The sequence below is a fragment of the Dasypus novemcinctus genome, chromosome 2, assembly GCF_030445035.2.
Source record: "Dasypus novemcinctus isolate mDasNov1 chromosome 2, mDasNov1.1.hap2, whole genome shotgun sequence".
NCBI lineage: Eukaryota > Metazoa > Chordata > Mammalia > Cingulata > Dasypodidae > Dasypus > Dasypus novemcinctus.
Window position 1 is genome coordinate 113,537,490 of NC_080674.1, and position 24,368 is coordinate 113,561,857.

General features: G+C 41.1%; 1 protein-coding gene and 1 pseudogene across 6 annotated transcripts in view; both read left to right on the top strand.

Moving 5' to 3' along the window:
* Positions 1–24,368, top strand: part of FER (FER tyrosine kinase) — a 574,904-nt gene that overhangs the window by 88,381 nt on the left and 462,155 nt on the right. For 5 of the 6 annotated variants that reach the window (XM_004484087.4, XM_071209303.1, XM_004484088.3 and 2 more), the window contains one exon: positions 2,171–2,439. The exons of the other annotated variant lie outside the window; for it this stretch is intronic. In XM_004484087.4, coding sequence (XP_004484144.1) covers positions 2,233–2,439 — 207 coding nt within the window. In that variant the 5' untranslated portion in view covers positions 2,171–2,232. The remainder of the gene's footprint in view (positions 1–2,170; positions 2,440–24,368) is intronic. 6 annotated transcript variants of the gene reach the window in all.
* On the top strand, positions 4,350–5,371 carry LOC101439944 (E3 ubiquitin-protein ligase makorin-1 pseudogene; annotated as a pseudogene).

Consider the following 24,368-nt stretch of genomic DNA (forward strand, 5'->3'; position numbering starts at 1 on the left):
TATGCTGCCAGGGGCCAAGATTGGCAGAGACAGTGGTTGTTGGGGTGAAAAGGCTGCATTATTTGGAGAAAATGGCTCTGGGAATGCCGAGATCATGCTGCTCAAGGGATGTGCTGAGGAGTGCAGCTCTGGGAATGCTGAGGTTGTGCTGCACGGAGAAGGTGACTCGTCCCCATTCCTAACTACTGGTGTAGTTGGAGCAACTGCATTGGGCAGCAGGAGGTCATTTTCATCTGGCCCTTCTAGAATGGGTGGGTCGGCACTAGATTTGGGACTCACTTCCACTGGACACTTTACAAGCTGCTTGTTTGGCCTTTGGTTCCTTGGACAGCACCTCTGGGCTTTTGTATCAGGTAAATCTGGCTTCTTTGGTCATATATTTCCTTAACCAGGCTGGACTTTGACTCACAGTGTCCTGCCAGGCATCGATGTGTGGGAACTGGTCAGGGTGCCCTGGTTTTCCGTTACCATGTTGTGGACTTTACGGATGATCCAGGATTCAAAAATGCCCTCCTGGGGCCAGCCCATGCCAAAAGTAGGCCATTCTAATTCACAAAGCATTCTAAGCATTACCGGCTGGAATTTTATGCCTTATACATCTCCATGGAATGCTCAGGGAAAGTTTTTCACAATACAGCCCAATGGGGTCTTACTTTGTGTGTTCCCCATGTTTCCACCCTGTGTCAGCACTGCCCAACACTTACTTAGCCTTTTGTTTGGTCCGTCCTCAGCTGCGTCCCTCATGGGAACCTACAGTGCCTCTTAGCCTTTGCGGGTCGGTATAAACCCCTGACTCAGAAGAGGGTCCCTTTGCAGGGAGGCCCCCCAGACTGTCCTTGACCAGATGAGGTCACCATAGAACTGCAGATCGGGACTCTGCACTTGCTCGGTAGAAGCATGTCTCTGCACCTCACTTAGTCTCCACAATCACATGCACACAACCACCCTTCTTCCTTTCCTTTCTTGGACCTAGAGAAGACGGCTTCCTCCCTGCTCCTTGGGAGAACTAGGGTCTTTTTGAGAGCTGATCAGGCTCCCCTCCTGTCTTTTCAGAATTAGGCTTTTCCTGCGCTTGCCCCTGGGGGTCTTACCCATCTGGCATGGGGAGCTCCTTGGTTTGTTCTCAGGGTTTCTTTTGAACCCTCCGGTTTCTCCAGTTTCTCCGGGAGGGCTCGACGGAGTCCACAACCTCTCTCTGGACTAAAGGTTTCCAGGGGGCACCCAGGGCTAGGGTTTGCTTGGGCCCTTCCAGCCTTCTTGGAGGTGTCCGAGAGGGGCACTCTGGACTAAAGGTTTCCAGGGGGCACCCAGGGCTAGGGTTTGCTTGGGCCCTTCCAGCCTTCTTGGAGGTGTCCGAGAGGGGCAATCGACTGTTGTCATCTCTGGCCTTCTCAGCGATCCCAGACAAGCCCCCAGAGATGTTATGGCAGAGAGAAGTCAGGTAATTGTGGTATTGAGGGCCAGGACACGAGAAATCTCTGAGAAGGAGGATGCATTAATAGCTGACCAGGCCTGGTGGACATCTGTCCGAAAAAACCAAACCCTGAATAGGATTTCTAGGTCCCTTTTATACAGAGGATGTAGGAGCTTTTATGTAAAAAGGACTTACTTTGCTAGTTTCTTAGAGTTTTAAGTGTTTGTTTGGGTACCAGGTAGGTTTGAATGAACATATTGCTCACATTCCAGGCGAGCCTGAATTAATGCATCACCCACATTCCATCTGGATGTAAGTTTGAATACACATTCAGTCTGCATCCTCCCTGAATATCCAAAACCTATAGAGCCTATATCACTTAATTGGTATCCCAGGAACTAGGCATACTTGGATATAGAATTAGATAAGTTGAATTTGTGCACAGGTCATATTAACATTACTTAGGATTTTCTATATGCAAGATCATGTCATCTGCAAATAGAAATAGTTTTACTTCGTTTTTTACAACTACATGCCTTTTATTTCATTTATTTCTTTGTACTAGCTAGAGCCTTCAGTTCAGTCTGAATAGAAGTGGTGAGATCATACATTCTCCTTTTGTTCTTGATCTTAGGGGAAATGCATTTGGTTGGAGTGATTTTTTTTTTCCCTTGAAAAGAATGGGCCATAACTTTGCTTTGAAGATCAATTTATATTTTAATTTAAGGTTTTTTTTTCTTCTCTTTACATACACAGATATGTGCTGATTAGAAGGCTCATTTGTGCAGTTGTGGAGGATAAGACAGTGCCTTACAAAAATGGGGTTTGGGAGTGACCTGAAGAATTCACATGAAGCTGTGTTAAAATTGCAAGACTGGGAGTTACGGTTACTGGAAACAGTGAAGAAATTTATGGCCCTGAGAATAAAAAGTGATAAAGAATATGCATCTAGTTTACAGAACCTTTGTAATCAAGTTGATAAGGAAAGTACTGTCCAAATGAATTATGTCAGCAATGTATCCAAGGTAAGGAGAATCATTTCATTTGTTGTGTGTAGTATCATAATTGTGCTTAAGCAAATGGATCAAACTATTGATTGAATATACTCAGGTCAGCATTCTAAGGCAGCAGTTCTAAAATCTTGATGATACTAGTAATTAGAATTTCATGGTGATACTTTAAAAAATTACAGATTTTGGGGCCCTGCCTCCTGAGATTCTGATTCATTAGGTCTCTTGAGGGCCTTTTTAAGGTTATCTAGATTATTCTCCTGATTAGTCATGTTTGGGAACTAGTGTTACAGATTTTGTTTGCTTTCACAACCCAACCTGGTTTTTGTCCCTTGAGCCCTTATCTTGTCTTCCTTTGACCAAAACTTTCATTTTACCCCATCTCCTGGACTCCTTCTGTGAATTAATATAGTGAATCAGGACTATTTTAACATGTTGCTTTTCGTTGCTATCATGTCATTGCTAAAAGACTAGTATTTTGAATTAGTTGCATTAAAAAAAATCCATTGGATAAACAATATGATTTCTTAACTATAAGACTATTCTGTCATGTAAACATGAGGGCCAAAATTGTACTGTTAAATTGTTCTTTTAAGACATTAAAGATGAAATATTAAACAGCTTAACATTTCTTGGGTTTTGCTTTATTTCCAATGTCTTATTTAAATCACATTTTACCATATTTATTCAAAGTTAAAAAAACCTTACTTGTTTTTACTTTGGAAAGTTTAAAAAACTAGAATTTTTCTTTCACTTATGGGTCTTAATATTTGAGTGAATTATAAAGGAAAACTCTTTTTACGTGGAGAATGTCAGTGTATGTTTGATCAGATAATGTAGGAGAAGCAGAGAGGATTCAGTGATTACATATTGAAGGCTAGGACTCAGGAATTCTTTGAGAAGGAAGATTTATTACAACTGGCAGGGCCCAGTGGACTCCTGTCCAAAAAGCCAAGCCTTGAGTAGAGGCTTTAGGTTATTTAAATATAAGAGACACATGTGGTACAGGAAAGGTTTAGGGGTTAGAAAGGCTTTCTTTGTTAGTTTTTTCAGGGTTTAGCTATTTGTTTGAATATCTGCTAAGCTTGAATTAGCATATCGCCCATTTTCCAGGTAAGCTTGAATTAACATATCGCCTACATTCCATATGGATGTAACTTTGAATGCACATTCAGTCTACATCCTTTCTGAATATTCAAAGCCTATAGGGCCTATATCACTTAACTGGCTTTCTAGAAACTCGGCACACTTGGATCCAGAGTTAGATAAGTTTAAATTCATGCACAGGCTATATTAATAAAACTCTGTGATTTTGTTGAGAGCCTCTTAATGTTAGTGTCTTTAAGTTTAACTTCTTTTTCCTGGGCCAATCATGTCTCCCAAAGAGGAATTTTCTAGTCTGGCCTGCAGGCAAGGTTGCCAGGTTAAAGTAAATAAAAATATAGAATATCCAGTTAAATTTGAATTTTACATAAACAACGAATAATTTTTTAGTACAAGCATAATGTAGTTATGTAATTTTTAGTGTCTTATCTGGCATCCCTATCTGTGTGTATAAACCTGCAGATATGTTATGGGAATAGACAGGGAAAGTAGACTGGGCCTTTAATAGTCATCTTTTACTCAGTATTTGTAAGCTGGGTCTAAAGTGCTAAAATAAGTAAGGAAAACATGAAAGTATTTGGGATGGGTATGGGAGATGGGAAGGGTGATGGGTATTGGGATGGGGTGGTTTAAGTGGCTGGCCTTGCCTTCAGAAGAGGAAATGTTAAGAGTTAACAGTTGGGCAGAGCCGGATCCGGAGGCAAGCCGAAGCCTCAATCCCCTTCCCCTCCTTCGCTGCCTTCTTCCCGAAGCCGGACCGGAACTATGTGATCCCGGAGGTTCCGCTGCCATTGCTGTGTGGGATAAACAGCAGTGGCGGAGGCTGCAGCTCCCGGAACAAGAGCCACACCTTCTGGAGCAGGAGCAGGAGCAGGAGCGGCAGCGGCGGCGGTGGCAGCGGCCTCCCCCACCCCTATCCGCGCAGTCATCTCCCGGTACCTGGGGGTGGAAGGATGGGGAGGTGGCAGCGACTGCAGTGGCGGCGGCTGGACTGAACAGGTCACCTGCAGGTATTTTATGCATGGGGTTTGTACAGAAGGAGATAACTGTCGCTACTCGCATGACCTCTTTGACAGTCCATATGGAGTAGTTGCAACTATTTTCAGTGAGGGTACTGTATTTACGGAGACCGCTGCAGATATGACCATAGCAAACCATTGAAACAGGAAGAAGCAAGTGCAGCAGATCTAACTGCAAAATCATCCCTTGCTGCTTCCTCAAGTCTTTCATTGGTAGTTGGACCATTTGTCGAAATGAGTGCAGGTGAAGCTGAGTCAAGAAATTTCAAACTTTGCAACTGTTGTAGGAGCAGGCACAGAAGACTGGGTGAATGCCATTGAGTTTGTTCCTGGACAACCCTACTGTGGCCGTACTGCCCCTTCCTGCACTGAAGCATCCCGGCAGGGCTCAGTGACCAAGGAAGAATCAGAGAAAGAGCAAACCTCTGTAGAAACAAAGAAGCAGCTTTGCCCCTATGCAGCAGTGGGAGAGTGCCGATATGGGGAAAACTGTGTGTATCTCCACGAAGATTCATGTGATATGTGTGGGCTGCAGGTCCTACATCCAATGGATGCTGCCCAGAGATCACAACATATAAAATCTTGCATTGAGGCTCATGAGAAGGACATGGAGCTCTCATTTGCTGTCCAGGGCAGTAAGGACATGGTTTGTGGGATCTGAATGGAGGTAGTCTATGAGAAAGCCAAACCCAGTGAGCGCTGCTTTGGAATTCTCTCCAACTGCAGTCACACCTACTGTCTCAAGTGTATTCGCAAGTGGAGGCGTGCTAAGCATTTTGAGAGCAAGATCATAAACTGAGACTCCTCCCCAATCTTCGTTTATGCTTTCTATTTTGGGGAAGAATTTAGTATCTTGTGCAACTTTCAACCAGATGGGCCACATTTAAATGCATGCATTTTATCTTGAAACTGGGGTGTTCTAATTGGGGTTATTTCTTCCTTGTATTTCAGCTAGCTTCTAGGTTAGTTGGTATATCTACTTTTTATTTGAATTGAGGAAACCCTGTGTATCAGTTAATAGAATCTTGGTGCTTTTTCTGAGGAGATTGTGTTTAATGGATTAGCCAGTTTAGGTACAGTGAGCAAAGTTACCTAGCTCTGAAATGTATATTTCCTGACGTTTTACATTTTCCATTTTCCTATTCCATCCATTAAGCTAGCCAATGATCCACCATCCTTTAAAGATTGATCTCATAACTGAACAGAACTATGTAATCTAAACAGAGCAAAGTTATAAGAAATAAATTTATTTAAATGAAAGAAAAAAGCGAACAGTTGGACAATGATTGGAAACTCAAAAGAAAATAAGGAGTATGTTAGCTTACATACTTTACCTACAAGTGGAGTTCAGTTCATCAGAATTTTCTTTAAAGGATTATACTTTTGATTTTATATCAAAAATCTTTCCCTGACTCAGAGTCACAATGAATTTTACGCTTTAATGGTCTACGATCCATTAAAACTAATGATCTATAATCTATTAATTAATGGCCTGTGATCATTACGATCATTAATGGTCTATGATCCATTAATGGTCTATGATCCAGTTTTAGTTAATTTTTGTATATGGGGCAAAGAATGGATTGAAATTTTTTTTTTTTTTTTATTATTGACTTTGTAATAATATTACATTAAAAATATATATGTGAGGTCCCATTCAACCCCACCCCCCCACCCCCCCTCTCCCCCCCCCCAACAACACTCGTTCCCATCATCATGACACATCCATTGGATTTGGTAAGTACATCTTTGGGCACCTCTGCACCTCATAGACAATGGTTCACATCATGGCCCATACTCTCCTCCATTCCATCCAGTGGGCCCTGTGAGGATTTACAATGTCCGGTGATTACCTCTGAAGCACCATCCAGGGCAGCTCCATGTCCCAAAGACGCCTCCACCTCTCATCTCTTCCTGCCTTTCCCCATACCCATCATCCACCATGTCCACTTTTCCCAATCCAATGCCACCTCTTCTATGTGGACATTGGATTGGTTGTGTCCATTGCACCTCTATGTCAAGAGGAGGCTCAGATTCCACATGGATGCTGGATGCAGTCCTCGCATTTTCAGTTGTAATCACTCTAGGCTCCATGGTGTGGTGGTTGTCCTTCTTCAACTCCATCTTAGCTGAGTGTGGTAAGTCCAATAGATCAGATTGTAGGTGCTGGAGTCTGTTGAGGCTCAGGACCTGGCTATCACATTGTCAGTCCAGAGATTCAAATCCCCTAAATTTATCTTAAACCCCAACATTAACTGCACCTCCAGCACATTAGCATGAAAGTCTTATGAAGGGAGATCCCATTTGAGTCCAGATTCATCACACATAAACACCATTTCCAAAGAGGGGCCATCTGCCCTGGTAGTTAACCCCATCGGCCATGACCATAACTCCCATGGGTCTCTTTAGCCCTCAAAGGAACCAATATCTGGGGGTTGTATCTGCTTTATCTGTCTCTCTGACTCTGCTCAGTTGTGCATGAGGGCAATCCTTCTGCCAGCCTCCAGATCCTTTTTTAGAAACTCGTAGCCATATAAACTCATTTCTCCTTTCCATTTCCCCCTTACTTTAGGTCAAACAGCATTTTAAAGTCATGGTATTTTATGTAGACGTGGATATTCTGCTGATCCGCATTGAACCTTCCATATAAGGTCATTTTCCAGTTGCATCATCAGTTGGTAGTTGATAGTGGTCCCTCGTTGCCAGGGAGGCTCATCCCCGGGTGTCATGTCCCACGCTGGGGGGAAGGCATTGCATTTACATGCTGAGTTTGGCTTCGAGACTGGCCACATTTGAGTAACATGAAGGCTGACAGGAGGAAATTCCCAGGCACAATGTTGCTCTAGGCCTTGTTCTTATTTTAGGTTTATCAGCTCACAAGCATAGTCATTAGCATCAGGGGCTCACTGTTGAACCCTCCCTCCCGGTCCCCGCCACTGTACCTGGGAGACTGTCGCTGCTCCCCTAGGGACCACGACAGAGCACCACTGGCCAGGAACCCAGTACCCCCCCTGCTGTGGTTTTTAATTGTTGCCACTATGAGTATATCCAAACATTACCATGCACCCTGGACATATGTTCTGTACAGCTCCCTGTCAGCCATATATCACCTGTCATTGGTATCCCATACCAGTATCCCTCCATTGCCATTGTTGAAACACTCTGTGATCCAGAACTCCCCGAAATTTGAAGCCCAATATAATGTCATGGTCCCTTACTAGGGAATGGCATATAGCGATGGGTTTAGAGGATAGATAAAGAACTTGGATAAAGTTAGATAGAGAGCTTAGATAAAGAATGTTGACTTGAAAAAATTCCACATCCTATCTTTTTCTTTTTTTTTTTCCCCCCCTAATTATTCAGCATTTCTTCACAGGAGTCCTAGACCACAGCAATGTATATATATAATATACAGCACTCCCACACATCCACCAGAAAACCTTTTCCCTTCCACAGTGATACTCTTACGCCCTATTCATATCATATTTACTTAAAGTGATGTACAGAGTCTGAGACATTAGCTTTCTAACAAGGTGACATCGGTGCTTACATTATGGTGCATACTTTAGGATACACAGTTCTTTACATTTTTAGTTATCCTATGTTTTACATTATGGTTTACATTATCAGTCTGTCATCTCCTATATGTTATGGTGTAATATTGCATGTTTTATATCCATCCTTGTGTACTCTCAAGAAACTCCTCTCTTACCCCCCATTTACTTTGGTTCCACACATTTAACGTCCATTTTCCCTTCCACCTTGGTGCCCACAGTGACAGCCAACCTCCGTTTCCTGAGGAGCCACTTCCAGAGATAGATGGAATAGTGTTCAGGGCCTAACTTGCTCAACTGCCCCAATGCCCTGGGAGCCACCCTTTCTCTCGAGGGATACAGTTCCCTCTATTTGATGGCATTAGTCCTCCCCAGGATGTGGGTCCACCCCCACTCTCACTACTTGGGTTTCTACCCCATGGTGTCACCCACTCTGGCAGAATGAGCATTTAGACATTCCCCAGGAGCCCGTCCTGCATCAGACCCTCCCCTCCGAGCATTCTAAACAGGTAACCCTCTTTATTATATTTTGATATGATTTTCTCGGCATTTTACTCTCCACCAACACCTGACCCTCTCCTGTGTTCGTATGCTACCCCTCCCTCCCCCCACTTTTGGGCAACGTTACCCATCCGTCCCTCCCCAGCCACCCTCAAACCCGCAAAGCCCCAAGCAAAGGCACCCCCTTGCCCCCCTTTTATCTCTTCTTTGTGTTCATACTTACCACCATCTCGTCTTAAATTCCACCCCTGCAGACATCGGCTCATATCCTTCCTTCACCCTCCGATTTCCTGTAAGCCTATCGTTCAGTCTCTTGCTATCTAGGGCAGCTTGTTTATTTCATATCATTGAGGTCATGTAGTATTTGTCCTTCAATGTCTGGGTTGCTTCACTCAACATAAGGTTCTCAAGATTCATCCATGTTATCACATGTGTTTGTAGTGTGTTTGTTCTTACAGCCGAGTAGTATTCCATTGTGTGTATATACCACATTTTATTGATCCACTCATCTGTTGATGGGCATTTGGGTTGATTCCAACTTTTGGCAGTAGTGAACAATGCTGCTATGAACATTGGTGTACATATATCGGTTTGTGTCCTTGTTTTCAGTTCTGCTGGGTATATACCCAGCAGTGGTATTGCTGGGTCATATGGCAAATCTATGGCTAGTTTTTTGAGAAACCGCCATACTGTCCTCCAGAATGGTTGGATCCTTCTGCATTCCCACCAGCAGTGGATGAGTGTTCCCCTTCCTTCACATCCTCTCCAGCACTTGTATTCTTCTGTTTTTTTCATAGCTGCCAATCTTATGGGTGTAAGATGGTATCTCATTGTAGTTTTGATTTGCATTTCCCTGATAGCTAGAGATTTGGAACATTTTTTCATGTGCTTTCTTGCCATTTGTATTTCTTCTTCGGAGAAGTGTCTGTTTAAGTCTTTTTCCCATTTTTTAAATGGGTTGTTTATCTTTTTATTTTCAAGATATAGGAGTTCTTTATATATGCAAGTTATAAGTTTCTTATCAGATATATGATTGCCAAATATTTTCTCCCACTGTGTGGGCTCCCTTTTTACTTTCTTGACAAACTCCTTTGAGGTGCAGAAGGCTTTAATTTTGAGGAAGTCCCATTTATCTATTAGTTCTTTTGCTGCTTGTGCTTTTGGTGAGATATTCATAGATCCATTTCCTATTACAAGGTCCTGTAGATGTTTCCCTACACTGCTTTCTAAGGTTTTTATGGTCTTGGCTCTTATATTTAGGTCTTTGATCCATCTTGAGTTGATCTTTGTATAAGGTGTGAGATGGTAATCCTCTTTCATTCTTCTACATATGGCTATCCAGTTCTCCAGACACCATTTGTTGAATAGGCCACTCTCTCCCAGTTGAGAGGGTTTGGTGGCTTTATCGAATATTATGTGGTTGTATATGTGAGGTTCTATATCAGAGCTTTCAATTCGATTCCATTGGTCTATGTGTCTCTCCTTATGCCAATACCATGCTGTTTTCACCACCGTAGCTTTATAGTATGTTTTGAAGTCAGGTAGTGTGATTCCTCCAATTTCGTTTTTCTTTTTCAGTATGTCTTTGGCTATTCGGGGTCTCTTTCCTTTCCAAATAAATTTCATAGTTAGTTTTTCTAGTTCCTTAAAGAAGGCTGCGTTGATTTTTATTGGGATTGCATTGAATGTGTAGATCAGTTTTGGTAGGATAGACATCTTAATAATGTTCAGTCTTCCTATCCATGAACAAGGAATAGTCTTCCATTTATTTAGGTCTTCTTTGATTTCCTTGAACAATCTTGTATAGTTCTCAGTGTATAAGTTCTTTACCTCTTTAGTTAAATTTATTCCTAAGCATTTGATTTTTTTATTTACTATTGTGAATGGTATTTGTTTCTTGATTTCCTCCTGATCTTGCTCATTATTGGTGTACAGAAATGCTACTGATTTTTGCGCATTGATCTTATAACCTGCGACTTTACTAAACTCATTTATGAGTTCTAGAATCTTCGTTGTAGATCTCTCAGGGTTTTCTATGTATAGGATCATGTCATCTGCAAATAATGAAATTTTGACTTCTTCCTTTCCAATTTGAATGCCTTTTATTTCTGGTTCTTGCCTCAGTGCTCGAGCAAGTACTTCTAAGACAATGTTAAATAGGAGCGGAGACAGTGGGCATCCTTGTCTTGTTCCTGAGTTTAGAGGGAAGGAGTCTAGGATTTCTCCATTGTAAACAATATTGGCTTTAGGTTTTTCATATATACTCTTTATCATGTTCAAAAAATTCCCTTGTATTCCAATCTTTTGGAGTGTTTTTATCAAGAAAGGGTGCTGTATTTTGTAAAATGCTTTTTCTGTATCAATAGATATAATCATGTGATTTTTTTCCTTCAATCTGTTTATATGGTGTATTACATTGATTGATTTTCTTATGTTGAACCATCCTTGCATACCTGGGATGAATCCCACTTGGTCGTGGTGTATAATACGTTTAATGTGTTGTTGAATACGATTAGCAAGTATTTTGTTAAGTATTTTTGCGTCTAGGTTCATTAGAGAAATTGGTCTGTAATTTTCCTTTCTTGTCATGTCTTTGTTTGGCTTTGGTACTAGGGTAATGTTGGCATCATAGAAGGAGTTGGGTAATGTTCTTTCCGTTTCGATGTTTTGGAATAGTTTCAGCAGGATTGGTGTCAGTTCTTTCTGGAATGTTTTGTAGAATTCACCTGTGAAGCCATCTGGCCCTGCGCTCTTCTTAGTTGGGAGATTTTTAATAACTGATTCTATCTCTCTGCTTGTGATTGGTTTGTTAAGATCATCAATTTCTTCTTTTGTCAATATGGGCTGCTTATGTGTTTCTAGGAATTTGTCCATTTCCTCTAGATTGTCATTTTTGTTGGAATATAGTTTTTCAAAATATCCTCTTATGATAGATAGTCTTTATTTCTGTGGGGTCAGTGGTGATATCGCCTTTCTCATTTCTTATTTTGTGTATTTGCATCTTCTCTCTTTTTTTTTTTGTTAGTGTTGTTAAAGGTTTGTCAATTTTGTTAATCTTCTCAAAAAACCAGCTCTTGGTCTTGTTTATCTGTTCAAGTGCTTTCTTATTTTCTATTTCATTTAGTTCTGCTCTTATCTTTGTTATTTCCTTCCTTCTTCTTCCTGTTGGGTTTCTTTGTTGTTGATTTTCTAATTCCTTCAAATGTGCAGTTAGTTCTTCAATTTTTGCTCTTTCTTCTTTTTTGATATATGAATTTATGGCTATAAACTTCTCTCTCTGTACTGCTTTTGCTGCATCCCATAAATTTTGGTATGTTGTGTTATCATTATCATTTGTTTCAAGATAGTCATTGATTTCTTTTGAGATTTCCTCTTTGACCCACTGTTTTTCTAAGAGTGTGCTGTTTAATTTCCAAATCGTGGTGTGAAATCTGGGCTTGTGTCCCTTGCAAATCTCCAGCTTGACTCCACTGTGGTCAGAGATAATGTTTTGTATGATTTCAATCTTTCTGAATTCATTCAGCCTTTCTTTGTGGCCTAGCATATGATCTATCTTGGAGAATGATCCATGTGCGCTTGAGAAAAATGTATATCCTGCTGTGTTTGGGTGTAGCGATCTATATATGTCTATTAGATCGAGCTCCTCTAATATACTATTCAGATGTTTTGTTTCTTTGGTGATTCTCTTTTGAGATGTTCTGTCCAGAGTTGATAGTGGTGTATTAAAATCCCCCACTATAATTGTAGATGTATCTATTCTTTCACTTAGTTTTTCCAGCGTTTGCCTGACGTATTTAGACGCACCCTTGTTAGGGGCATAGATATTTATGATTGTTCGATCTTCTTGACAGATTTTCCCTTTGACTAAAATGTAGTATCCTTCTTTGTCTCTCACAATTGTTTCACATTTAAAGTCTATTTTGTCTGATATTAGTATAGCTACTCCTGCCTTTTTTTGGTTATTGTTAGCTTGTATGATTGTTTTCCAGCCATTCACTTTCAATCTCCATGCGTCTCTGGGCCTAAGATGTGTCTCTTGTAGACAGCATACGGATGGGTCATATTTCCTTATCCAATGTCCCAGTCTGAATCTTTTGATAGGTGAGTTTAATCCGTTGACATTCAGTGTTATTACTATCAAGGAATTATTTGTGTTAGCCATATTTTGATTGGATTTGTGTTTGTCATATTTTGTTTGTATATTTTTTTTTGTCTTTTTTGTTGTTGTTGTTGGTCTTATACTCTCCTCCAACTTTGCCTTTCCTGTTTTTTCCTTTCTTCCTGCAGAACTCCCTTTAGAATTTCTTGAAGGGGAGGTTTCTTGTTGGTATACTCTTTCAGTTTCTGTTTGTCTGCGAATATTTTGAACTCTCCATCATGTTTGAATGCTAGTTTAGCTGGATAGAGTATTCTTGGTTGGAAATTTTTTTCCTTTAGTACCTTGACTATATCATACCACTGTCTTCTTGCCTCCATGGTTTCAGAAGAGAAATCAGCACTTAATCTAATTGAGCTTCCCTTGTATGTGATGGTTTTCTTTTCTCTTGCTGCTTTTAGGATTTTCTCTTTGTCTTGAGCATTGGATAATTTGACAAGTATATGTCTTGGGGTGGGCCTGTTGGGGTTTATGACTTGTGGAGTGTGCTGTGCTTCTTGGATATGTACCTCTGTCTCTTTCAGTAGTTTTGGGAAGTTTTCAGCCATTATTTCCTGCAACACTCCTTCTGACCCCTTTCCCTTCTCTTCACCTTCTGGAATGCCTATAATACGTATGTTTGAGCGTTTTGCATTGTCATTCAGGTCCCTAAATCCTAATTGGATTTTTTCTATCTTCTTATTAACCCCTTCTACTATCTGTTTGATTTCTGATGTACTGTCTTCCACATCACTAATTCTCTGCTCTGTCTCTTCTAGTCTGCTGATATTTGCTGTAAGTGTATTTTTGATTTCTTGAACTGTGGTGTTCATTCCCATCATATCTGTTATGTTTTTGCGTATGTCTGCAATTTCCCCTCCAAGTGATGTCTTCATGTTGTTAACCTCTTTCATTACTGCATCAAATTTGTCGGTGATAAATGTTCTGAGATCTTTCATTGCTTGTGCCAAGTTTTGCTCCCCTTCGTGATTATTGGTTTGTTGATTGGATTCAGCCATGTTTTCCTGATTATTGGTTTGGTTTGTAGATTTTTGTTGCTTTCTGGTCATCTCTTTATTTTGACGAATTTAATCAGTTCCTTAGCTTCTTTGTCTGCTCTTGGAGGTTAATTAGTTGTTATTTTTGCATAGGTGTTATATCTTCTCTTTGTCACTTTTTTCTTCTTATTCTAGTTACTTGTTGTTCGTTAAGCTCACTTTAGAGGAAAGTATTAGTGTTGGGGAAAGGCAATTGTGTAAGCAAGGGAAAAGTGTAAAGTAGTATTGGTGATGTATGTTAACAAAGCAAGAATATGAGATCTGGGAGGATGGAGGTTAGATTCGTGTAGATTGTATAGAGTTATAGCTGTAGGTAGAGTACCTTTTATGAAGTAGATGACTGAATATGGGAGGAATATGGTATGAACTACAAAGCTATTGTTTGCATGAGAGAGGGAAAAAGAAAAGAAAGGTAATAGTTTCAAGAGTGGATAACAGACAGAAAACAGAACAAAGGTATTAGAAATTAAGAGTTAGACACTTTGTGGATGAAAGAACGGGAGGTGGGGGGTGGAATATAGGAGAGACAGTAGATGATAGTGGATATCAAGATGCAGGGGAAGGGGGATAGTGTAGGTAGCCTAAATCAGTTCACACAGAAATGAGACAGTGGAGGATGGGAAAACCCCAGCAAATGTGAGGTGTTCCCTGTAGCACCTATTGTATACTTGAATTAAAATAAAATAAGTGGAAGATGAGGGACAAGAGGGAAAGAGAAAACCGAAAAACAAAAAAACTAATTATAATAAAGAAAAAAAGAAAGACAAGAAGAAAGGAAGAAAGAAAAAGAGGATGGGCAAACGGTGGGGAACGGATAGGGGGAAGAGAGATACAGGTATACACGTGTCACAATTGCAACACTATCTAAAACAACAACTTCCCCCCGCTTTGCCCTAAAACCCCCCGTCTGTCTGCCCAAATGGGTCTGCAAGCACCTCCCTTCCCACAAACCCCCAATAGGCCGCCCAGGGCCCACGAACTCCCCTGTACTTCAGATGCTCCAAAAAAAAAAAAAAAAAAATTAAATAAAATAAATTAAAACAAACAAACAAACAAACAAAAAAAACAAAGAACAGAAACCCCTCCGCAGGCCCGGCTCCGCCCGCTGCTGCCCGCCGCGGAGGCCTGGACCGGCTCTGCCCGGCTCCTTACGCCGCCGCGGCCTGGCCTGGCTCCGCCCGGCTCCGCTTGCTACAGCGGCCCAGCCGGCTCCCGCGTCCACCTCCCGCCGCTGCGGCCTGGACCGGCCCCGCCCGGCTCCGTACGCCGCTGCGGCCCGGCCCGGCTACGCCCGGCTCCGCTCGCTACAGCGGCCCAGGCCCGGTTCCGGTGTCCGCCGCCTGCCGCCACGGCCTGAACCGGCCCCGCCCGGCTCCGCACGCCGCCGAGGCCCGGCTCGGCCCGGCTCGGTCCCGCCCGACCCCGCTCGCGGCCGGCGCAGCCGGGCCCGGCTCCGGCGTCCGCCGCTGCGGCCCGTCCTGGCTCAGCCCCACCGAGCGGGGCTAGATGCCTCGTCTCCGCCTACCCAAGGAGGGAATCCTCTACAGGTAGCTGGGATCTCCGTGTATATTTCACAGACGGATCCTCTCTGTTACCTTCCCTCCAAATCGATGTCCAGACACCTCCGGACCAGCAAAAATCCCGAAACAATCCGGTCCCAAAGAGTCTCCAACGCCGCCCAGCCGATTCCCTGCAGAAGACCCTAACAGGGATGTTCACTCAGCCGCCATCTTGCCCCCTCTCCCCTTGAAATTTTTTTTGCATGTTGATGTCCATTTGTTCCAGCACTATTTGTTAAAAAGATTGTGCTTTCTTCTCAGAATTGCTTTTTCATCTTGGTTAAAAATCAGTTTACCATAATAAGTCTATATTTGGACTCTTTATTCCATTCACACCTATCATGACTCATGTACCATACTGTGTTGATTATTGCTGTGTTATAAGTCAGGTAGTGTAATTTCTCTAACTCCCCCCCCCCAAACTGCTTTGGCTTCTCTAGGTCCTGTGTAGTTCCATAAGAATTTTGAATCACCTTGTCAATTTCTACAAAAAAAGGCTACTGGGGTTTGATAAGAATTGCAATGACTATATGAGTCAACTTGGGAAAAATGTATCTTAGCAGTATTGAGTCTTCCAATATGTAATTATTATATCTTCTTTAATTTTTCTAAGCATTATTGTAGTTTTTACTGTGCAGGTCCTTCATATTTACCTGTAAATATTTCATAGTTTTTAATGGTGTTATAAATAGTATTTTTTCTTAATTTTCAGTTTAAGATTTTCAGTAGAAATGCAGTTGATTTTTATATATTAATCTTGTAACCAAAACCTTGCCTAAATTCACTTGTTAGTAGTTTTTATTGAAGAATCCACTAGATTTTCTACATAATCTGTAAAAAAAGACAATTTTACTTCTTCTTTTCCAATATGGATGTCATTGATTGATTGATTGACTGACTGATTGCCTTTTTACCCTGGCTAGAACCTCTAGCCCATATTGAATAAAAGTATTGACAGCAGTTATCCCTGTCTTGTTCATTATCTTAGGGAAAAATAATTTAGCCTTTCACTATTAAGTTTGGAGAGAGTTGCTAAATGGTGTGTCATGGGAACCCAGACTCAGAAACAACATAAATTTTCAGCAAATGACCATTTTATCACTTATGCAGCAGAAAGGGTCCAGAAAAGCATCCAAGGCCCCATTGTGGCCAGTGCTTTGGGGAGGTCATCTGCTTGGCTAGTGGATGACTGCTCCACATGCCTGCTTTGTGTTAGAGATGAGGGACTTAAGTGTTTATTAAGGTGGAGGCTGAGATACTTATTTGAGACCTTTCTTCTTTTGTAATGCAAGTGTATTGTGTTCTAAATTTTCTTTTGTGTTTTGGCTGCATCTCAGAAATTTTGATATTTATTTTCATTCAGTTTAAAATACATTTTAATTCCCCTTTTTTTTTCTTTGAGCCATGTATTCTTTCAAAGTGTATCATCATTCAATTTCCAAATATTTGTTTTTTTCCCCTAGGGATGTATTTGGTTTTTGTTTTTTTTTTTCAAGATTTGTTTGTTTATTTCTCTCCCCACCCCCATCCCCACCCCCGTTGTCTGTTCTCTGTGTCTATTTGCTGCGTCGTCTTTGTCTGCTTGCTTCTGTTGTCAGCGGCACGGGAGTCTGTGTTTCTTTTTGTTGCGTCATCTTGTTGTGTCAGCTCTCTGTGTGTGTGGCACCATTCCTGGGCAGGCTGCACTTTTCTTTCGTGCTGGACGGCTCTCCTTACGGGGTGCACTCCCTGTGCGTGGGGCTCCCCCTCTTGCGTGCATCAGCACTGCAAATCGGCCAGCTCCACACGGGTCAAGGAGGCCCGGGGTTTGAACCAACCACTGGGCCAAGTCTGCTGCCTGTATTTGTTATTGATGTCTAATTTATTTCCACTGTTTTCCAAGAATTTACTGTTTGACTTGAATCCTTTTTTTTCTTTTTCTTTTGTAATTAATTAAATTTTTTTTTTTTAAAAAAAAGACTTGAGATTACATAACTGTTACATAAAAATTATAGGGGATTCCCATATGCCCCACCCCCTCCCTGCCATACTTTCCCATATTAACAGCATCCCTCATTAGTGTGGTACATTTGTTACAGTTGATGAACACATATTGAAGCATTGTTTCTAACTGTGGATATAGTTTACATTATAGTTTACACTTGGTCCCACACAATTTTATAGGTTATGACAAAGGCCTGTATCTGTCATTGCAATGTAATGCAGGTAATTCCAATATCCCCAGAATGCACCCATATTGCATCTATTTTTCCCTTTCCCATCCCTCAGAACCTCTGGTGGCCACTACCTTTATGTCAAAGATAAATGTTCTTCTATTGTTAGAATAATAATAAGTCTATAATAGAATAATGATAAGTCTACTTTAGTTCATGGTTCATTCCTCAATCTTGAGGATTTTGGGATAGTGATACCACTCTGGGGAAGTGGACTTGGCCCAATAGATGCCACTCTGTTTCTAATTGAGAGGAGGCTTATATCCCATGGGGCAGATTGATAGAAATATCTTGTTTTCAGTTGCAGACACTCTCTGTTCCTTGGGATGGGCATTGTCCATCATCTCCTTGTTAGTTGTCCTGAGTAAGTCTACTGGACTGGAGAGTAAGTGTTGCAACATTGCTGAGATTTAGGGCTGTATTAGCCAAAGGGGTCCTGATGCAAAATACCAGAAATCTGCTGGGCTTTATAAAAGGTATTTATTTGGGGTAGGAGCTTACAGTTACCAGGCCATAAGGCATAAGTTACTTCTCTCACCAATGTCTATTTGGAGCAAGATGACTGCTGACATATGTGAGGGTTCCGGCTTCCTGGGTTCCTATGTTCCTGGGGCTTGCTTTTCTCTGGGTTCAAGGTTCCTTTCTTCCTGAGACTGGCTTCTCTTTCCTCTGAGTACTGAATTTCCGGGGCTCCAGTTTAAGTCTTCAGCATCATACTTCAAAATCAAAACTCCAACATTAAAAGCCCTCAACTTTCTTCTTTGCCATGCCTTTTATCTGTGAGTCTCCACCCTTTGGTGCCCTAATCATAACTCAATCATGCCCAGGTACAGAAAAGATTACAAGCATAATCCAATATTTATTTTTGGAATTCATCAATTATATCAAACTGCTACAAGGGCTACATTGGCACATGGGTGGACTGAAGATTTAAGTCTCTGGGACATATTTAACAAGTATAGTGCTAATTAGAAGTTCACATGAAAGAGCCACTTTTAGGGTAACTATGAATGAGTCTAAGTCTGTTATACTGGGGAGCATAAATTCCAAAGTAAGGCCCACTGACAGGGTGCTGAATTGCTGAGATTGTCTGCCCAGTTTATAGTGTCAGCATGTCTTTAGAGCCCTCAGAACCCCACTATTTGAGACAGTATTTACTGTGGCAGTCATTGAGATCCTTCTGAGACTTGCATAAGCATAACCTCTGGAATGACTTCCCAACTCACTCTGAAATCTCTTAGCCATAAAATCTCATTTGTATTTACCATTTCCCCATTTTGGTCAAGGTCTTTTTCCAGATGCATTGCTTTGATGCTTTTTAATAATCCCTCGGTGCCAGGGAGGCTTATCCCTGGGAATCATGTCCCATGTGTGGGGGGGTAGGGCGTAGGGGAAGATAGTGCATTTATATGCTGAGTTTGGCTTAGAGAGAGACTATATTTGAGCAACTAGGAGGCTTTCAGGAGGTAATTCTTAGGTAATATATATAATACTAGGCTAAGTTTCAGTTTTACAAGAAAAGGTTCATAAGTACAATCATCAATATCAAGGGCCTGGCATAATGGTCTGTCTTCTTTCACTAGGCACTGCCCTTGTGCTTGGGGGATTGTTGCTGTCATATTAGGGAATGTAGCAGAAGTCCCCAGGATGGGAATTCAATATTCTTTTGGTTATTGTGTGGGTCTCCATCCACTGAGACAATGCCCCATGTACACTTGAACATATTCGGATGCCTTAGAGGTATGCCTCAGGTGCATCCCCCATCACTGACACTCTGTGCCAGTGATTCTCACCTGCCATACTTGTGACCCTTCTGTGATCCATAACCTTTCTAAAAATAAACCCAACAAAATAACCAAATAAAAATAAAGAAAATGAAATAATAAAATATAAAGAAAATGAAATAATAGTTTTAAAATTAAATAAAATAAAAAAATAAAAATAAACATAACTGAAATAAATTTTTTTAGACATCATATCTTCCATCACTTTAAGATCTGCTCTCTTGTATGTAAAGTGATATTTTATTCTGTATATTCCCCTGGTGTCTGGTTTTAAAAATTTTTTCTTCAGAGAAGCTTTAGGTTATGGAAAAATCACATGGAGAATATAGGCATTTCCCATCTACCCAATGCCCTCCCCCTTTCTGCCTCCTCCCTATTAGCATTTTACATGCGAATGGTACATTTTTTACAGTTGATGTACAAATATTGAAGCATTGCTCCTTTTGACAAAATTTAAGATGGCCTGTATCCATTATTGCAAGATCATGCAGAACAATTCTAATGGCCTAAAAATGCCCTATGTTCCATCTATTCTATTCTTCCTTTCCCCTCCCCTTTGAACCTATGGTAACCACTAAGTTTCAATTTTTAAAGAATATGATTCATAGTTATTTGCAGTAATATTGAGGGCTAGGCATATTTGTTTGTTTTATTTTATTATGCACTGCCTATGTTCCTGAGGGATTCTTGTCTCCAAATTTAGAATATAACAGGACTCCCCAGGATGGGAGTTTAATGTTTTCTTGTTTATTGTGCAGGTCTCATGCACTGATATAACACACTATTATAAGATGAACACTTAGATATTCCACAGAAGTCTGCCCCAGGTGTCCCCTATCCCATATACCCATCCTGCCCAACATGCTACACCAGTAATCCTCTCCTGCCATATTTACCAAAAGAATATTCCCACATTGTAATTTTAACCACAGATCTACAAATCTCCAGAGTTCACCTGCTCCTTCCCCTATCCTTCCCCCCAGTTCCATGGATAGTTCAACCCAACTCCTCCACCCTCTTCCCCCTCACAGACCAGCACCGCTGAATCCAATCACATCACTGTACCACTGTCATGCCCATCCATGCCTAATCATACTCTTCCATTTCAGCATAGATATTTCCTATTGCTGAGGAAAATCAGCTCACCTCCCTCTACTCCCTTTCTGTCTCTAATAAACTTGTTTTCCAGACTGTAGCTCTGTGTGTCTGCTCAGTTTCGTTAAGTCATGTCAGTGAAGTCATGTAATATTTGTCCATCAGTGCCTGGCTTACTTCACTCAACAAAAGGTCTTCAAGATTCCTCTGTGGGAAGTGAATGTGACTCAAGCAATTGGGCTCCTGTCTACCATATAGGAGGTCCAGGGTTCTATTCCCTGGGCCTCCTGGTGAAGGCAAGCTGGCCCTTGTGGCAGGTAGGCCCATGCGGAGTGCTGGCTCATGTGGAGTACTGCCCTGTGCAGGAGGGCTGCCTCAGGCAGGAGTGCTGGCCCATGCAGAGAGCTGGCACAGCAAGATGACGCAACAAAAAGAGACACAGTGGAGAAATAATAAGAGGCACAGCACACCAGGAAGCTGAGGTGGCACAAGAGAATGATCGCCTCCCTCCCACTCCAGAAGGCCACAAGATCGGTTCCTGGAGCTGCCTAGTGAGAATACAGGCAGACACAGAAGAACACACAGTGAATGGACACAGAGAGCAGACAATGGAGGGATGGGGGAGAAATAAATAAAAATTTTAAAAAATCTTTAAAAAAAGATTCATCTGTATTATCCCATGTGTTAATGCATTCCTTCTTACAGTGGAGTAATATTCCATTGTATGTTTATACAACAATTTGCTTATCGATTCGTCTGTTGATGGACACATTTGGGTTGCTTCCAACTATTGACAATAGTGAATAATGCCACTGTGAACATTGGTGTGCATGTATCTGTTTGTGTCCCTGCTGTCACTTCTTCTGTGTATATATCCAGGAGTGGGATTGTTGGATCATATGGCAGTTCTCTAGTTAACTTCTTGAGGAACTGCCAAACTGTCCTTAAAATGGCTACACCATTCTTCATTCCCATCAGCAGTGGACAAGTATTCCCATCCTTCCACATCCTCTTCAACATTTGTAGTCCTCTGTTTTTTTAATGACCGCCAGTCTAATAGGTGTAAGATGGCATCTTATTTTAGTTTTGTAGTAACTGTTTTAGTTTACTAAACTGTGTTAGTTTAGTTTGTAGTAACTGGTTTAGTTTAGTTTTTAGTAACTGGCAATGTTAATCATCTTTTCATGTGCTTTTTAACCATTTGTATTTCTTCTTTGGAGTAGTATCTATTCAAATCTCTTGCTCATTTTTAAAATGTTTTTTTTGTATTTTTCTTTTCGAATGTAGGGTTTCTTTATATATGCTGGATATTAGGCACCTATCAGATAGATGGTTACCAAATATTTTCTCCTATTGAGTAGGCTGCCTTTTCACTTTCTTTTTTTTTTTTTAATTTCTTTTTTTCTCTTTATTTTTTTAATGTTACATTTTCACTTTCTTAATGAACTCCTATGAAGCACAAATGTTTTTAACTTTGATGAGGTCCCGTTTTTATCTATTTTCTTTCATTGCTTGTGCTTTGCATGTAAAGTTTGTGAATTCATTTCCTACTACAATATCTCATAGCTGCTTCTTATATTATCTTCTAGGAGCTTTATGGTCTTCGTCCTTATATTTAGGTTTTTGATCTATCTTGAGTTAATTTTTGTATACAGCATGAGATGGTGATCCTCTCTCATTCTTTTGGATATGGATATCCAGTTCTCCAAACACCATTTGTTGAAGAGGCCATTCTTTCCCAGTAGATTGCACTTGGTGGCCTACTTGATTATCAATTGATTGTATATGTGAAGATCTATATCAAAACTCTCAGTTCAGTTCCTTTGGTCGGTATGTCTATCCTTGTGTCAGTACCATGCAGTTTTGACTACTGGAGCTTTGTAGTATGTTTTAAAGTCAGGTAGTGTGGTTTCTCCTATTTCGGTTTTCATTTTCAATATATCTTTGGCTATTTGGGTCCCCTGGCACTTCCAAATAAATCTCATAGTTAGCTTTTCCAATTCAGTAAAAAATGATATTGTAATTTTTGTTGGGTTTGTGTTAAATCTGTAAATCAGTTTGGGTAGGACAAACATCTAAGTCCAAGACACTAAGACACATAAGATGGGCATCTAAGTCCCAGAACATACTCTGATTTGAATCCTTTTAAATGTATGGATACTTGTATTATGGCCCCAAATAGGATTTATCTTGGTAACATTTCATGTGTACTTGATAAGATGTATATTCTGCTGTTGTTGATTGAAATTTTCTTTTTAGGGCAATTACATGAGGATCATTAATAATGTTCAAAGTTTTATATTTTGTTTTTGCACACCAGTTTCTAGCAATTATTGAGGGTGGGGTGTTGAAATCGCCAATTACAATTGTGGATTTTTCTATTTCTTCCTGCAGTTTTGTCAGTTCTTATTTTATATATTTTGAATTTGTTATTAGGTGCATAAATATTTAGAATTGTTATGTCTTGATGTATTGGCTGATTTATTAGGTGAATGATGGATAGGAGTTTTACATTCTGCTTATGAATTGACCTTTTCATCATTATGAAATTATATATTTTCCCCCCTGGTAATATTCTTTGCTGTGAAATCTGTTCTGCCTGATATTAATATAGCCACTCCAGCTTTCTTTTGGTTAATGTTGGCATGATGTCCCCTGCTCCCACCCTGCCTTTCGCTTCCTTATACTTTGCCCGCCTGTTCCTCGTAACCTCCCTGTATTATGGCCCTTCTCAGCAGCAGTTTGTGCTGCTGCCTCCCTCCGCCCCTCCTCCCAGCCACTGTTATCTTCCCCCTCCCAGCCGATCGCTGTTCTCCCCGCCTCATTTCAACCGCCCTCATCCCGTATCCGCCCCGGCACAACCTCGGAAACAACCCCCTCTGCCATCAATGGCTTACGTCATAAACCGCAGGTCCGCCCTTGCCTCTGCAGCCAATCCTCAGCTGCCCCGCGGACATGCCCCTCCCACAACCTCCCCGCCTCCATGACACTATAAAACCCCATGTACTTCCCGAATAAAATCAGACCTGCGCATAGACCTCGTCTCCGTGGTTTTTCCTCCATCGAACCATGCGTCCCCACCAAGCCTTGAGCCGCCCGCTGCCGCCCCGGTCCGGCCGTGGCGTAGGCCCGATCCCCGGCAGCGACTCGCCTGCAGTGACCCGCCTGCAGTGCCGCAGCGGAGGCCAACAGCATGATATATCTTTTTTGGTCTTATTTGTTTGGAATACTTAAAATGAATTTCTTGTAGGCATCATACAGTTGGGTCTTGCTTTAATTCAACATTAAATGACTTTCCCTTCCCTGCTCCTGGAATGCCTCCCTCATCTGTTTTCTTGTTGTTTTTGCTTGTTTATGCTTGTTGTCTGCTAGTTGTTTTTCCTCATAGTCTGCTTGTTGTTTTTTGCTCATTGTCTGTATGCTTTTTCTTTAGGAGGTCCTGGGAACTGAACCTGGAACTTCCCATGTGGGAGGTGGGTGCTCAACTGCTTGATCCACATCTGCTGCTAGGTTGATTGTTTTGCTCATTGTCTGCTTGTTGTTTTGCTTGTTGTATGCTTATTGTTTGTTTGTCTTCTTTAGGAGGCATCAGGAACTGAACCAGGGACTCCCATATGGGAGGTGAGCACTCAAATGCTTGAGCCACATCTACTCCCCTATGTGATGTTTAATGTCAACATTAAAATGGCAATCTCTGCTTTTTAATTGGTTTGTTTGGACTCTTTTTACATAATGAGATTATTGATATGGTTAGCCTTAAATCTGTTATCCAATTATTTGTTTTCTCCTTGTCCAATTTCCTCTTTGTTGTCCTTATTTTCCTTTTATCCCCTTTTGGATTAAATATTTTCTTATGATTCCAGCTTTGCCTTCTTTGTTAGATTATTACCTCTGTTTATTGTTTTATTTTAGTGGTTGCTTT